This window comes from Cetorhinus maximus, chromosome 5 (assembly GCF_964194155.1).
Source record: "Cetorhinus maximus chromosome 5, sCetMax3.hap1.1, whole genome shotgun sequence".
Taxonomy (NCBI): domain Eukaryota; kingdom Metazoa; phylum Chordata; class Chondrichthyes; order Lamniformes; family Cetorhinidae; genus Cetorhinus; species Cetorhinus maximus.
In genome coordinates, this window is record NC_135883.1 from 165,683,582 (window position 1) to 165,701,504 (window position 17,923).

The window sequence follows — 17,923 nt, forward strand, 5'->3', positions numbered from 1 at the left end:
GAATATATGACAATATGCTTTAATCATTGTTTTGAGAGTTTGAGAGGGTACGTCTCTAAAGCTTCCTGTGTTTGTGGATGATATGCTGTGGACTTTAAACACTATATGCCCAAACTACTCATTATGTTCTAAAATGTTTAGACATAAAATCAGAACCTTGATACGACAGGATCTCTACCGGTAATTCATAGAGTAAAAAATTGGGTTAACTTCTCTACCACTACTTCAGCTGTAATTGTCCTTAAAGGGATGGCCTCTGGAGATCAAGCTGTCATATCCATAACAGTAAGGATATACTGGTGTCCTGCTTTCGTCTTTGGTAATGGCCCCACACAGTCCACTAACACCCTACTGAATGGTTCCTCAAAAACCCATATGGGAATTAAGGGTGCCACTTTGATTGCATGTTGTGGTTTTCCTACCATCTGGCATGTATGGCATGTTTTACAAAACTGCACCACGTCCTTATGAAGACCTGGCCAGTAAAACTGCCAATTTATCAGCTCTCGTGTTTTCTGTATTCCTACATGTCCTGCAATAGGAATTTCACGTGCTACCCATAATATCTCTTTACAATATTTGGGCGATACCACTACCTGATGAACAACCATCCACTCAATCTGCAGGTCTGTGAGGAGGTCTCCACTTACTCATTAGAATTCCATTTTTAATGTAATAATGTTCTGGAACTTCATCAGCTTCAGTTTGGGCTGATTGTGCTCCCTTACGATCAACCAGCTCATAATCATCTGCTATCTCCGCTGGCTGGCAAATCAATCTGTCGTCCTTACCTGGTCTGGTCTACATGTGACACCAGACCCACAGCAATGTGGTTGACTCTTAAAAATGCCCTCTGAACAAGGGCAACTAGGGATGGGCAATGAATGCTAGCCAGCAACGCCCACATCCCACGAGCAAATATAAAAAAAAAACACCTGCATCCATTGAGGCTTTGCTTCCATCAGAAACCTAGGATGCTTCCATCTGGACCAACATTCAGTAGTGCTAACATTTTTAGTATCACTTATCTATTACTATCCTGTCCATTGCATCCCTCTCTTTTACTGTATCCTTCAAATCGCCCACTTCCTGTATAAAAACTGATGCTAAGAACTCATTTAATACTTCTCCTATGTCCTCTGCCTTGACATAGACTTTCCTTTGGGTCTTAGTAGGCTCATTTTTTCCCCTATTTAATCATTCATATTTTGTTTATAAAATATTTTGGGATTCAATTTAATGTTGCTTGCTAATCTTTTCTCATACCTTTTTTTGTTTCCTTTATTAACTTGTTCAATTCTGTCCTGTGCCTGGTTATTGATTGAATCTTGCTCCTGACATTAGTCATAAACCTCCTTTTTCTATTTGTTTTCTGTGTCATTCAGGGCACACTAGTTTTGGATGCTCTACCTTTTTCCTTCAAAGGAATATGTCTAGTTTGTAACAAACTCTCTCTTTCCTGAATGCCCTCTATTGTTCAGTTACTGCTTTATCCTGCAATCACCTTTTCCAATCTAGCTGTGTGAGGCTTTTTTCATAAAGTCACTGAAATTAGCTCTTCCTCAGTTGAGCATTTTGATATTTTCTGGTCTTCCCAAAACAAATTATACTATGGTCACTGTAAATTTGATGACCTCAATTTGCTCTACTTCATTTTCATGAACCAGATCCAACATTGCTTCTTAACAAAAACAGAATTACCTGGAAAAACTCAGCAGGTCTGGCAGCATCGGTGGAGAAGAAATCAGTTAACGTTTCGAGTCTTCATGACCCTTCGGCAGAACTGAAGCATAGTTAGGAGAAAGGTGAAATATAAGCTGGTTTAAGGTGGGGGGGGCGGGGGGAGAGAGAAGTTGAGGGTGTGGTGATTGTGGAGATAAGCAAGCAGTGATAGGAGCAGATAATCAAAAGATGTCACAGACAAAAGGATCAAAGAAGTGTTGAAGGTGGTGATATTGTCTAAGAAAAGTGCTAATTAAGAATGGAAGACAGGACACTCAAGGTACAGCCCTAGTGGGGGTGGGGTGGAAAGACTAACAAAGTTTTAGTTTTAGATTTAAAAATAATGGAAATAGGTGGGAAAAGAAGAATCTATATAAATTATTGAAAAAAAAAGGGGGAGGGGGGAGAAACGGGGTGGGGATGGGGGGAGGGGGAGTTTAAGATCTAAAGTTGTTGAATTCAATATTCAGCCCGGAAGGCTGTAAAGTGCCTAGTCGGAAGATGAGGTGCTGTTCCTCCAGTTTGCGTTGGGCTTCACTGGAACAATGCAGCAAGCCAAGGACAGACATGTGGGCAAGAGAGCAGGGTGGAGTGTTAAAATGGCAAGCGACAGGGAGGTTTGGGTCTTTCTTGCGGACAGACCGCAGGTGTTCTGCAATGCTTCTTCCCTTGTTGGAGTGTGGATTTAGTGACTGAAAAGGTTCTCCTGTACATGTATCAAGAAATTCCAATCCTGCCAGTCAACAACACTTTATATTTATATAGCACCTTTAACGTAATGAAATATTCAAGACATTTAACGTGAGCATTACAAAACAAAGTTTGACACTAAGCCATATAAGTAGATGTTAGATCACATGACAAACAGCTTGGTCAAAGAGATATGTTTTAATTGTCTTAAAGGAGGAAAGCAAAGTAAAAATAGAGGGGTTCAGGGAGGGAATTAGAGAGCTTGGGGCCTAGCTACCTGAAAGCATGGCCACGAATGGTGGAGTGATTAAAATTGGGAATGCACGAGAGGTCAGAATTAGAGGAGTGCAGATATCTCAGAGGGTTGTGGGATTGGAGGAAATTAGAGATAGGGAGGGACAAGGCCATGGAGGGAGGGACAAGGCCATGGAGGGATTTGAAAAAAGGATGAGAATTTAAAAGACTTAGCTTGGCCAGGAACCAATGTAGGTCAGCGAGAACAGGGATGATAGGGGAACAGGGCTTGCTGTGAGCTAAGAACACGAGCAGCAGAGTTTTGGATGACCTCACACTTGAGGGTAGAATGATTTTGCCCATCTCAGCTCATCTGCTGCTGAAACCATCATCCATGCCTTTGTTAGCTCTAGATTCAACTATCCCAAATCATTCCTGGCTTGTTTCCCCACATTCAACAACTTATATTTATATAGCACCTTTACAGTAATGAAACCCCCCAAGGTACTTAACGAGCATTATAAAACAAAGTATGACATCGAGTCCCATAAGGAGATATTAGGTCAGATGACCAAAAGCTGAGTCAAAAAAGAAAGTGAGCTAGAGGGGCAGAGAGCCTTAGGGAGGGAATTCAGACAACTGAAGACACGGCCACCAACGTGCAGTAATTATAACTGGGAATGCACAAGAGGCCAGGATTACAGGAGTTCAGGTATCTGAGGGTTGTGCGGTTGGAGGAAATTATAGAGTTAGACAGAGGCAAGGTCAGAGAGGGATTTGAAAACAAGAATGAGAATTTTAAAATCCAAACATTGCTTGACTGGGAGCCAATGTGGGTCACTGAGCACAGGGCTTGCTGCAAGTTAAGACACAGGCAACAGAGTTTTGGATGACGTTAGGTTTACAGGGTATGTGGGAGGCAAGCCAGGAGCGCATTTGAATAGTCAGGTCTGGAGTCCATGAAGGTAACAAGTGATCTTAGTGATGGTGTGCACGAGGTCAGAAGCTCTTCTCGGGATCAACTGTGGCACTAAGGTTGCGAACAGCTTGGCTTATTCTCAAACTGTTGCCAGGGAGAAGGATGGAGTGAACAGAGTTTGAGCAAGGACCAAAAACAATGGTTTCAGATCTGCCAATACTTAATTGAGGAAATTTCTGCTCATCCAGTGCTGGAAGTTGAATAAGGGATCTGATAAATTTAGCAACAGTGGAGGAGTCAAAAGAGGTGGTACTGAGGTGGAGCTGAGTGGCGTCAGCATACATGTGAAAACTAATGCTATACCTTTGTTTAATGTCAAGGTAAGGAACTGAGAAGTAGGAGGGGAGGGCCAAGGATCTATCTGGTGGAGGACACCAGAAGTAACAGGGCAGGGGCAGGAAGGGTGGTTATTGAAAGTGATTCTCTGGCTACGATTAAATAGATAAGAGTGGAACCAGGTGAGAGCAGTCCCACTCAGCTGGGCAAGTGAAATATGTTGTTGTTGTTCCATCCTCTATATTCTATAAAGTCTATATTAGGGTAATAAACAAAAGTTTCTCTTTTCAAAAATGCTCACTACTTACCAGGGTCTGCTGTTTAGCTGTCTCCTCCTTCTCTTTCTCTAACAATGCCTGAAGATTTTTCATACGTGTCTCCAAATGAAGGTTCACCTGTTCGAGCTCCCTGCAGGCCTCCTTTAGGAACATACAACTTGTAAAATTTGAATATAAACTTTCAGTCAACTATTTATCAACACATTGGTACACAGTACCCTCTCACCTTAAGTTCTTTAGTTTCATCAGACATAGTGCATTTCACATTCTGTGCTTCATCAATTACAGTCTTGGCTTCTTCCAACTAAGGGGGTCAGGGATGATGAGGAGGGAGAGAGAAAGAAAGAGTACATTTCAAACATACTTCAATTAATAATAATTAACACTGGCCACTGTGTAGCCCGAGTCTATTCCAGACTGATCCTCAATCTATGGAGCCTCTTTGAACACTTCTCCCACACTCCTGGACAGGACACAAGGAAGTTGTTACGATCTGATCAGCCTTCTCTCTTCTACCTCCAGTTTCACATCTCTCCTCCTTCATCAAGAACTTTTTATTTTTACTTAAATGGTACAATAGTCAACGCTTCTTTGAACGTTCCTCACTCATTTCTCTTATGCTTCAAGTACAAAGTCCTATGTCCTCTTTACATCCTCAATTGTTGAAATCAAAGTCCATCACAAATTTCTAATCTAGCTCATTCTTTCCCAGGGCTATGGAAGTTTATAACTCCCTTCAATATTCCAGCTTCTAAAAACCATGCTGGGCACCAGTTAATTGCAACTTGATTTATCTCCTCCCCATACACTGATGCCCTGTCCTGTGGGTTTTGATCCTTCACCTTGATTCTTCAACATGAAATAGCAAATCACAATGATTACAACAGGGTTCTCTGACCATATAACATGTGTCAAACACACAATCCTTGTTGTCCCACCTTCTTGAAGGAAGAAAATAATAGCTATTGGGAAGGTGGTCTCCTAAATCCAGTTGGTAGCCAAACAAAGAATGGTGGTGAGCTGATCACTCTTGGGTCAGGAACACATCAAAACACCCAAAAACCATCAGCCACCCAAGACAATGTACAGCACAGTTTATGTAATCATAAAGGGCAAATTCTCTCTTTGTAAATGTTTTCTACAAAAATGTTGCCTTGGGAGGACAATTCTTTTTCCATTTTCCTTCCACTGACCTAGTAGAACTGTTTACCTGCATTCTAAAAATAAAGGAAACTCTCCAGACATTTTAAGCTTCACTGGCTCTGGAGGGGTAAACAAGAGGCAAGAGGCCAACATGAGCTGTGAGCAACTTGTTTTTAATGGAAGCCACCCAATACATCAATCATAACAATTTTCCCGTTCATAAACTTCAATAAAGCCGAGCAGCAAATATTAGATTTGTACCTTCTTTTCGTAAGTGGAAACTTTCTCCAAAACCTCAGTCTTCTCCTGAATAAGCTGTTTGATTTTCGCAGATAGCTGTTTTTCAGTCACTGGGGAGAGGCAAAGATTTCAACAAATGTAATTTTAAATATTTTCACAGCCAGCTTAGATTGAAATAATCTGTACAGCAACATGTTACATGTCAAGTCATGACACAAACCTGATAGAGGTGTATAAGATTATGAGGAACAGATATGGTGGAAAGGAAGGCTTGTTTCCATTAGTAGAGGGGTCATTAACCAGGGGACATAGATTTAAGGTAAGAGGTAGAAGGCTAAGAGGGCAGCTGAGGAGAAATTTTTTCAACCAGAGGATGGTGGGAGTCTGGAACTCACTGCCTGAAAGGGTGGTTGAGTCAGAAACTCTTGTAATATTTAAGAAATATTTAGATATTTACTTGCGTTGCAATAGCCTCCAGGGTTATGGGCCAAGTGCTGGAAAATTGGGTTAATGTAGTCAGATCTTTGTTGACCGGTACAAACACGATGGGCCGAATGGCCTCCTTCTGTGCTGTAAATGTCTGAGTCTATAGATGCTTTCCTCCAAAACTGAAGGATCCTCCTCCATGTTATTGCGGATAAAAGCATTATCCTGTGCTGTACTGAGTCACAAAGGCCAGCAGAATTTAAATCTAACAGTTCTCAACCAATTGAGAAGTTTCAACTGATTTCATGAGCATTGCTGGGCAAGAAATCAGAGCTAAATTTCCCACTCCTGACCTTTGCTGGAATGTACCCATTGTGGGTGACCACAAGATGGTTCACTTGCAACACCTTACACGGATGAATAATCTGCTCACACATGACAAATGTCAACTTGGACAAGATAACGGAGAGGTGTTGATAGAATCCCAGGAGCACAAGGTCAATCACAGCAACCAAGATCGATCAACAACGCAGACTAGCAGCCAAACATAGGACCTTCTTGGTCTGATCGACTCGGGTGCAGGCTACCTTCGTCGTGGGGAGGGAAGACATTAAAGCTATACTTTTGAAAATAAAAATTCTCAGCAGCTGATCAGAAAGGCCATTTTAAGATATACTCTGTGTACGAGGTAGATGTAAACTTACTTTGGTATTTTCTGCTTTTCACCTGAAAAACAAATTGAAATATAATTAGTAACAATACACCACTCTGATATCAACACAAACAGGGCTGTAACAAGGTACCACAGCCTTTTTCATTAAGCCATGCAAGGTCTGGAAATTATACTACAGGCAGAACCTGGTCCCATTGGTTGCTTTATCCACAAAACAGCAAACAGCCTCCACCACTGCTCCAACCACAACCCCATAAAACACCATATGCGGCTTGAAACTTTACAGCATAAAGTACCATTGATGAGGCAAAAAATACACATTTTACCTCTTAACGGTCTGCACCTGGTAACCTTCCTTTATTATTAAGCTCACGGGAAGAAAGCAATTTGATTTTATGAAAAAGTAAATGAATCTTACTTACTGAAAGGCAGGTTCTCCATAAAAAGACGACAAAAGTAATGATTCCTAGAACAGCAGTTATCAAGATGGGTTCCCAGGGCACCCCACGGAAATCAGGACCTGGCCTCATTTCTTCAGGCAAGGAGGATACGAGCTAGACATGAGGAAAAGAACATTTTAAAAAAGATTTTACTGACAAAAGGATGAGTTCATTTTGTCCATTCTTTGTGTTATGTATTTATCTCCTATCCCTATTGCGCATGCAGTAGTGTTAATGGTGCATGCTAACACATTTCCTTTTCTATTCTTTCATGGGATATGGGCATCGCTGACAAGGCCAGCATTTGGTGCCCATCCCTAATTGCCTTTGAACTGACCTTGCTAAGTCATTTCAGGGAACAGTTAAAAGTCAACCAAATTGCTGTGGGTCTGGAGTCACATGTAAGCCAGACCAGGTAAGGATGGCAGATTTCCTTCCCTAAAGGATATTAGTGAACCATCCAGTAAAAAGCAGCCCGCATGCTTGGCACCCCATCCACAAATACTCACTTCTTCCACCACCGACACACAGTAGCAGCAGTGTGTACCATCTACAAGGTGCACTACAGAAACTCACCAAGGCTCCTTAGGCAGCACCTTCCAAACTCACAACCACTACCATCTAGAAGAACAAGGGCAGCAGATACATGGGAACACCACCACCTGCAAGTTCCCCTCCAAGTCACTCACCATAATGACTTGGAAATATATCGCTGTTCCTTCACTGTCGCTGGGTCAAAATCTAGGAACTTCCTCCCTAACAGCACTGTGGGTGTACCTACACCACATGGACTGCAGCAGTTCAAGAAGACAGCTCACCACCACCTTCTCAAGGGCATTTAGGGATGAGCAATAAATGCTGACCTAGCCAGCGATGCCCACATCCCTTGAATGAATTTTTTAAAAATTAGGATTTCTGGAATTAAATTTGGTAACATTTGAAACAAATGTTGACAAAATGGTGAATCAGCAAGTAGTAAATGACCTGCGATGTCACTAGATAGAACAGGCATAAATTAAATGCACTCACGTAAATAGAAATTAAATCACAGTATCGCACTCTATTACTGACAATTCAATCACTAACTCATTGAGTGTTGAGTATACGTAATACATATGTATAATATATGTATAAGTAGATAAGTCAGTGTCCGTCTCAAATAGCCTAAGTACTAGGCAGGGAATGAAGCAGTCGTGTGTGTGTGGAAGGCACTAGCAATTCACACATCAGACCTGTGGCAGATGTACAGGAATAGATTCCTTCATGATAAATTCACTTAAGACACATAACTGACAAACACCCAAATATTAGTTTTTCAAGCAAACAATGGGCAGTAATTACAGGGACTTTAACAGTGCCTTCTCTGAAGATTTCTTGCAGAGACCTAGCATGGCATGCTACTTCAGTAAAAAGAACTGAAACTCTTAAAACGCTATTCACACAGACTCAGTAATGTGACCCTGAAAAAAAGAACTTGTCCTTGCACAGCACATTAATAAAACTAATCTCCCATAAACTACACTTCTTATAAATTGTCTTGCATAACTATGGACTTTGGGTGGGGGGAGAAAAAAATACAGATTTGGGCCTTCAATATGCTTCCAGTACAAAAGGATATAAATAAAAGTAAATTACTGCAGATGCTGGAAATCTGAAATAAAAACAAAAAAAACTCAGCCTGTCTGGCAGCATCTGTGGCGAGAGAAACAGAGTTAATGTTTCCATAGAACCACAGGAAAGTTACAGCACAAAAAGGCCATTCAGCCCATCCTGTCTGTGCTGCCAAAAATAAAAAAATAAAAATAACAGCTGCCCATTTTAATCCCACCTTCCAGCACCAGGTCCGTAGTGCTGCAGGTTACAGCACTTACGGTGCAGATCCAGGTATCTTTTAAACGAGTTCAGGGTTTCTGCCTCCACCACCAAACCAGGCAGTGAATTCCAAACACCTACCACCCTCTGGGTGAAGATGTTTTCTCTCATGTCCCCTCTAATCTTTCTACCAATCACCTTAAATCTGTGCCCTCTGGTAATTGACCTTTCTGCTTGGGGAAACTGGGTATTCCTGTCTACTCTACCTAGGCCCCTCAGAATCTTGTACACCTCAATCAGGTCACCCCTCAGCCTCCTCAGTTCCAAGGAAAACAACCCCAGCCTATCCAATCTTTCCTCATAGCTGCAATTTTCAAGCCCTGGCAACATTCTTGTGAATCTCCTCTGCACTCTCTCCAGAGCAATTATGTCCTTTCTGTAATGTGGCGACCAAAACTGTACACAAAATTCCAGCTGTGGCCCAACCAGCATTTTGTACAGTTTCATAATTACATCCCTGCTCTTGTATTCTAGACCTCATCCAATTAAGGAAAGCATTCCATAAGTTTTCTTTACCACCTGTCTTGCCACCTTCAGGGACCGGTGGACGTGCGCACCAAGGTCTCTCACTTCCTCTAACCCTCCCATTATCCTCCCATTTATTGAATCTTCCCTTGCTTTGTTTGCCCTCCCCAAATGCATTACCTCACACTTCTCCGTATTGAATTCCATCTGCCACTTTTCCGTCCATTCAACCAAGCCACTGATATCATTTGGAGGCAACAGCTATCCTTTTCAATATTAACTACACTGCCAATTTTTATGCCATCTGCAAATTTCCCATTCGTGCCTCCCACATTTAAGTCCAAATCATTAATATATACAAACAGCAAAGGGACCCAACACTGAGCCCTGTGGAACGCCACTGGAATCTGTTTCCCATTCGCAAAAACATCCATCATCCACTACCCTTTGTTTCCTGTTGCCGAGCCAATTTTGAATCCAACTCAGCACATTCCCCTGTATCCTATGGGTTTTTACTTTTCTGACCAGTCTGTCATGTGGGACCTAGTAAAACACCTTACTAAAATTAATGTAGACAACATCCACTGCACTACCCTCATCAATCCTCCTTGTTACATTCTCAAAAAATTAGTAAGACACGACGTTCCCTTAACAAAACGATGCTGACTATCCCTGATTAATCCGTTCCTTTCCAAGTGACAGTTTATTTTGTCTCAGAATTGATTCTAATAATTTGCCCACCACAGAAGTCAGACTGACCAGCCTATAATTATTTGGTCTATCCCTCGCACCCTTTTTAAATAATGGTACAACGGTCGCAGACCACCAATCCTCTGGTACCTCACCTGTATCTAGTGAGGATTGGAAAATGATCCTCAGAGCATCTGCCCTGGCTTCCTTTAACAGCGTGGGATACAATCCACCTTTAAGAATATCAGTCCCTCCAGCACATCCTCTCTCACTGTGCTTATTGTATCTAATATTTCACACTCCTCTTTAACTAGAATATCTGCTTCATCCCTCTCCTTAGTGAGGATAGAGGCATCGTACTCATTGCGTAGCCTGCGTACATCTTCAGCATCAGAGCACAAGTTACCATATGCATATCTGATAAGCCCTACCCTTTTCTTAGTTATTCTCTTGCTCTTAATGTACTGGTAAATCATCTTTAGGTTTTCTTTAATTTTACTTGCCAATATTTTTCATATCCTCTCTTTGCTTTCCTAATTGTCTTTTACTTCACCCCTGTACTTTCTATACTCCTCTAGGTTTTCTACAGTATTAAGTTTTTTGTGGCTGTCATAAGCTTTATTTTTCTGCTTTATCTTACCTTGTATGTTTCTAGATGACCAGGGGACCCTAGATTTGGCAGTACCGCCCTTTTTCTTTGTGGGGACATGTCTACACTGTGCCATAGAATCTCACTTTTGAAAGCTTCCCACTGGTCTGTCACTGACTTCCCTTCAAGTAGCTGTAACCAGTTCACTTTCGCCAGATTACCCCTCAGCTTCTCCTTGAGAAGCTTTAACAGATTGAAGGCACACAGCTTTAAGCCCGCTGATGACACTTCAGGCCTGCTGAGTTTTTCCAGCATTTTCTGTTTTTATTACAAAAGGATATATACTTGAAAAGGAAGAATTTGCAGGGCATTGAGCAGGGGAGCAAGACTAATGGGATAGCTCTTACCAAGAGCCAGAACAGGCTCTCTGCGCTGTATAATTTTCCAGTGAGACCCTGGAACTAACTACAAGCACCTTTTTCCAGAACTGGAACAAAATCTAAGATCAAAATCTGCATTTTTCACTGGAAGATGGATGGAATCAGCATGAAAACACCCTCAACCCCCAGACAACAGAAAGGATCCTGGAAATCCCATAGTCCCATGTTATTAAAACTCAGGCACCACTGCAATTACAAAACAGGATGTGGGTATGGTGTTAACATGTCACACAACCACCATAGTAAAATCCAATTAACACTGGATGGATTCACAAACCCTGTGAATATCAATGAAACCAGAGGAATCAGTTTTCCCAATAATTAATAAAGGGTAATGCAGGATTCCCACATAAAAACCTATTAAGACTGTGTACACATAGCACACTGATTCCAGACACCAGTAAAATTGCAGTTGCACACGTTCTCTGCTGTACTATTGAGATAGAAAAAGGAAGAACCTTGAGTATAACTAAATGCTGGTTCAGCATCTCTCTCTCACACACATTATTAACATATATAGAGATTATGATCAATACACAGCAGCTTATTTAATGTAGCTATTATATTGTTTGCATTTAACAGAAGCAGGATCTAAACAAGCAGGTCCAAAGGGTGTACCTAGCAAGCTCTGTACCATTCTCCTGCCAGCTGACCAGCTGGCTTACTGACAGGTCAACCAATTGTGAACTTGGCTCAACTAAATATAGAATAATGCTATTTTGGAGCATGTTTCAAACTTGTGATCCAGGTCAACAGGTTCAGAGGACATTCGTAAACCAGGAGATAAAAACTCAGAATATTTGGGCTGCATTACTGTTGCATAATATAGAATATTCAATCCTACAGAGATATCCAGAACATGCATGAACCAGAGGGTTTTTACAACAATGTTAGTTTCATGGTCACCAGTACTGGGATTAGCTCTCAATCCAGATTTTATTAATTGAATTTAAATTCCACCAGCTGCCTTGGTGTGGTTTGAACTCATGTCCATTAGCCTGGGCCTCCAGATTACAGTACTAGCCCAGTGACATTACCACTACGCCACCCGCACATGATTACTTTTGTGGAATCTGATAAGGAACAAAATGCAGTAGATTATAGTGATTTTCTTGAAATACTTTCAACACCTTCCCAACAGTGGAAGTAAGGCTTGCGGGTTTAAAAATTGAAGGTTCACCCCAGCCTCTCTATTTTGAAACTGGAAGTCAAATTTGCTTTATCAGCTTCAAAGCTGAAACTTAAGCTACAAAGTCCCATTCCACTCCACTCTAACTGCTCAGATTTGTAAATTCAGTTTATTACCTCATCTTAATCCCAAACATCAGATGTTCAAATTAAGACTCAGTCCAAAAATTCATAAAGTTGTAGAAGGGAAAAATGAACAAGGGTCTTGTTCCCAGAGCATTAGGCCAGGCTTCTGGATTACTAGGCCAAGATTCTGGATTACTAGGCCACGTTGTGGGTTCTGGTATCTTCTAAATTAATACTAATTGGTTTACAATATGCAATTCACACATACGCAAATTAATACCATGTCCTGCTCAAAACAGGACAGTGCGTCCTACTACAGACTCTTCTACCTAGACGGCTGATCACAAGACACCAGCCAAAAAACCAGTCTAATGGGAAAACAAACTAGCCTGCAATTGCATATTATAGAGAGCACAGACATGCATGAACTGGCGAAATACATAAATAAACATAATACAAATTAATTATGAATGTATTGCCTATATAAAGTGTATGAATATGATGCACATAGTATACACAGAAAATATGTGCAGGCATAAATAGATAAAAATCCACATTCGTATCTACCACTGACCTATGTTGATACCCAGTTAAGCAACAACTCGATTTTAAAATTCTCATCCTCATTTTCAAAGCCCTCCATGGTCTCACTCCTCCCTAGCTCTGTAATCTCTTCCAGCCCTACAACCTTCTCAGATATCTGTGCTCTTCCAATTCTGGCCTCTTGAGCATCCCTGATTTCAATCACTCTACCAATGGCAGCTGTGCCTTCAACAGCCAAGGTCCAAAGTGGCAGAACTTCCACCCCGAATCTCTCCACCTTCCTGCTTTAACATGCACCTTGGCACCTCTCTTTTTGACCAAGCTTGGGGTCTTGTGCCCAAATATCTCCTTGTGTGGCTCAGTATCAAAATTATTTGATAACACACCTTGTGAAGTGTCTTGGGTTTGTGTTAAATTATGTTTTACTGCTAAAAACGGTATACAAATCCAAGTTGTTGTACATGCTTACCTGATACCAACATACCAACTAGGTGAACAATGATGAGGATATATACACACTTCCAGTATAGGTCTCTTGACAGCATTTGGAGGGAGCACTTCCAGCTGATGTCCCCCACTAACTCGGTCAGCGAATCCAGCTGTAATACTTGGTTTTGTGAAGGGGAGGTCGTGTCTCACTAACTTGATCGAGTTTTTCGAGGAAGTGACAAAGATGATCGACGATGGAAGGGCAGTGGATGTTATATACATGGATTTCAGTAAGGCCTTTGACAAGGTCCCTCATGGCAGACTGGTACAGAAGGTAAAGTTGCACGGGATCAGAGGTGAGCTGGCAAGATGGATACAGAATTGGCTTGGTCATAGAAGACAGAGGGTAGCAGTGGAAGGGTGCTTTTCTGAATGGAGAGCTGTGACTAGTGGAGTTCCGCAGGGATCAGTGCTGGGACCTTTGCTGTTTGTGGTATACATAAATGATTTGGAGGAAAATGTAACTGGGCTAATTAGTAAGTTTGCAGACGACACCAAGGTTGGAGGAGTTGCAGACAGTGAAGAGGATTGTCAAAGGATACAACGGGATATAGATCGGTTGGAGACTTGGGCGGAGAAATGGCAGATGGAATTTAATCCGAACAAATGCGAGGTAATGCATTTTGGAAGGTCTAATACAGGCAGGAATTATACAGTAAATGGCAGAACTCTTAAGTGCATCGACGGGCAGAGGGATCTGGGTGTACAGGTCCACAGGTCACTGAAAGTGGCAACGCAGGTGGATAAGGTAGTCAGGAAGGCATATGGCATGCTTGCCTTCATTGGCAGGGGTATTGAGTATAAAAGCTGGGAAGTCATGCTGCAGCTGTATAGAACCTTGGTTAGGCCACACTTGGAATATTGTGCGCAATTCTGGTCGCCACATTACCAGAAGGATATGGAGGCGTTGGAGAGGGTGCAGAGGAGGTTTACCAGGATGCCGACTGGTCTGGAGGTTATTAGCTATGAGGAGAGGTTGGAGAAACTCGGATTGTTCTCACTAGAGCGACGGAGATTGAGGGGCGACTCGATAGAAGTTTACAAAATTATGAGTGGCATGGACAGAGTAGATAGTCAGAAGCTTTTTCCCAGGGTGGAAGAGTCAATTACGAGGGGACATAGATTTAAGGTGAGAGGAGAAAACTATAAAGGCGATGTGCGGGGCAAGGTTTTTCACGCAAAGGGTAATGTCTGGAATTCGCTGCCAGAGGAGGTGGTGGAAGCAGATATGATAGCGGTGTTTAAGAGGCAGCTTGACAAATACATGAATAGGATGGGAATAGAGGGATACGGACCCTGGAAGTGCAAAATGTTTTAGTTGACGGGCAATATGATCGGCGCAGGCTTGGAGGGCCGAAGGGCCTGTTCCTGTGCTGTACTTTTCTTTGTTCTTTGTACTACTGGCTGAGTCCAGTTTACTCAGCACAGACAATGGTCACCCAAAACAAAAACAGAATTACCTGGAAAAACTCAGCAGGTCTGGCAGCATCGGCGGAGAAGAAATCAGTTAACGTTTCGAGCATTCATGGCCCTTCGGCAGAACTGAAGCATAGTTAGAAGAAGGGAGAAATATAAATTGGTTTAAGGTGGGGGGTGGGGGAGAGAGAGAGAGAGAGAGAGAGAGAGAGAGAGACACATTGAGGGTGTGGTGATTGTGGAGATGAGCAGATAATCAAAAGATGTCACAGACAAAAGGGTCAAAGAGGTGTTTTGTCTGAGAAAAGTGCTAATTAAGAATGGAGGACAGGATAGTCAAAGTACAGCTCTAGTGGGGGTGGGGTGGAAAGGCTAACAAGGTTTTAGTTTTAGATTTAAAAATAATGGAAATAGGTGGGGAAAGAAGAATCTATATAAATTATTGAAAAAAAAGGGAGGGGGGAGAAACGGGGTGGGGTTGGGGGGAGGGGGAGTTTAAGATCTAAAGTTGTTGAATTCAATATTCAGCCCGGTAGGCTGTAAAGTGCCTAGTCGGAAGATGAGGTGCTGTTCCTCCAGTTTGCGTTGGGCTTCACTGGAACAATGCAGCAAGCCAAGGACAGACATGTGGGCAAGAGAACAGGGTGGAGTGTTAAAATGGCAAGCGACAGGGAGGTATGGGTCTTTCTTGCGGACAGACCGCAGGTGTTCCGCAAAACGGTCGCCCAGTTTGCGTTTGGTCTCTCCAATGTAGAGGAGACCGCATTGGGAGCAACGAATGCAGTAGACTAAGTTAGGGGAAATGCAAGTGAAATGCTGCTTCACTTGAAAGGAGTGTTTGGGCCCTTGGACGGTGAGGAGAGAGGAAGTGAAGGGGCAGGTGTTGCATCTTCTGCGTGGGCATGGGGAGGTGCCATAAGTGGGGGTTGAGGAGTAGAGGGTGATGGAGGAGGTCACCCTGGTTTGTGCAGCTCAGTTACTGAATCAAACTCAAACTGAGTCACTTCTATAAACTAGAAGATTTTTTTCTTGATGCACTACAACAATCAGCACAATAGAGCTGACCTAGGCAGTCAAGTGAAGGATAAGAAAAGGCCTGTTGAAAGATCAATCATTTGAAACATTAACTGGTTCTCTCTCCACAGATGATGCCAGGCCTTGTGAGTATTTCCAACATTTGTTTCTATTTCAGATTTTCAGCATCCGCAATATTTTGATTTTGGATAAGAAAAGCTGTTTGATTAAAACTCTTTCTCAACTTTTATTTAAAAGGGAAAATCTCAAAGTGGCAACATTTAAAATAGAGCTCAGAGCTGAATGTGACCATCAGCCAACAGGCCAATGGAACGATAAGAGGCTGTGAATTAACTAAGGCACTGGTTTAAATTTATATTAATTGTTTAACTACAAGGTTTACTGCCAGGTGACAGAGCATTTAAAAATATTTGCAACCTCCTGAAGTGATCATGGTAACAAGATTTAAATTAGAATAGATTTCTGAACAGGATTTTTAAAAAAATGTCTATTCAGGTTGGGATAATTACTAAGCCAGCAACATAGCAGCTATGTATTTGTATTGCTGAAGCATGATCAGTTTATGTATAGGTAGCTTCCATCATAAATAAGGGCACAGACATTCCTAGGAACAGAGGACTTAGGGGCTGTAGGCCATTCAATAAGGTCATGGCTGATCTGATTGTGGTCTCAACTCCACTTTCCTCTCTGCATTCCATAACCCTCAACTTCCTCATCTATCAAGAGCCTATATAACTCGGCCTTGAACATAGGAACACAGGACTTAATGGAAATATACAATTATAGATAGAATAATACACTTGAAATGAAAATGGGGATTGAATTAAGTTTGTGCACACTGGTCCCAATATTTCTCATCTAAGCCTACTTCACCTGAAGGCCACTTGCCCTTGACTCCCTGCGTATAATGTCACAGGAGATCAACATAAAGATAAGACTCAATTATAAAATTCAGACATATATGACTATATTCACACACTTAAAAGCTGTCAGACCACGAGGGCAATCTGGATCATGCTTTCTGGGTCAGAAACCTGCCAACCCTACACATCCTAGCACCATACTACATAGCAGACATTTGATGCCCTCTCAAGACACCAAGCTGGCCACTCGATTACCAAACAATTGCTACTCAAGATTCACCACTTTCAGAGTAACTAGGTATTAGCAATAAATTTACCTTATCAGCTTCACCCACAATCGAACAAATATATAAATAAAAACCAAAAATGATTAAAATTACATTCACACATACATATTAACATGACATTACTTGCACACATTTATAAAGCCAAATGTTAAAAATCATAAGTGCACCCATCTTGGCCATATTAACATAATTTGTGCATAACATCTTAAACATAAAACATCGCAAGGCAATTCACAAAAGTGTAATCATAAAAACTGACACCAAGCCAAAGGAGGGGAAATTAGGGCAGGTGGTCAACTGTTTGGTCAAAGAGTATGTTTTAAACAGGTTCCTCAAGGCAGAGGGGTTTAGGGAAGCAATTCTAGGCCTTAGGTCCTAGAGAGCTAATGGAACAGCTGCCAAAAGTGGGATGAAGGAAGAAGGGGATGCTCAAGAAGCCAGAGTTAGAGGAACAGAGAGTTCTTGGAGGATTGTAGGAGGTCAGAGATAGCAAGGGGTGGGGACAGTGTGGGATTGGAAGACAAAGATGAGAGTTATAAAATAGAGAGTTGCTGGATCAGCAGCCAATGTAAGTGCTTTGCATTTATAGAAAGTATTACCATGGCTATTTTCTTGCGCACACGTACATCACACGTATAAAGTTACCTAAGCTATATTACATACAAAATGGCTATATAAACATTATGCTTACAATGTTACCTATGATAATCATATGCATAGTAGTACTAGGAATTAATTTACTTTTTAAAATTTGTTCACCAGGTGTGATGTCACTGGCAAGGCCAGTATTTGTTGTTCATCCTTAACTGCCCTGGAGAAGGTGGTGGGGAGCCATATTCTTGCACCACTGCAGTCCATGTGGCGAGGGTACACCCACAA

The 17,923-nt window shown here is 41.8% G+C and overlaps 1 protein-coding gene across 2 annotated transcripts in view; it reads right to left on the reverse strand.

Moving 5' to 3' along the window:
- mia3 (MIA SH3 domain ER export factor 3) overlaps positions 1–17,923 on the reverse strand; it is a 126,960-nt gene that overhangs the window by 66,330 nt on the left and 42,707 nt on the right. For both annotated transcript variants that reach the window (XM_078542772.1, XM_078542771.1), the window contains exons 7-11: positions 7,084–7,215; positions 6,693–6,714; positions 5,584–5,672; positions 4,406–4,483; positions 4,210–4,320 (exon numbers count right to left, since the gene is read on the reverse strand). In XM_078542772.1, the coding sequence (XP_078398898.1) occupies positions 4,210–4,320; positions 4,406–4,483; positions 5,584–5,672; positions 6,693–6,714; positions 7,084–7,215 (432 nt within the window). The remainder of the gene's footprint in view (positions 1–4,209; positions 4,321–4,405; positions 4,484–5,583; positions 5,673–6,692; positions 6,715–7,083; positions 7,216–17,923) is intronic.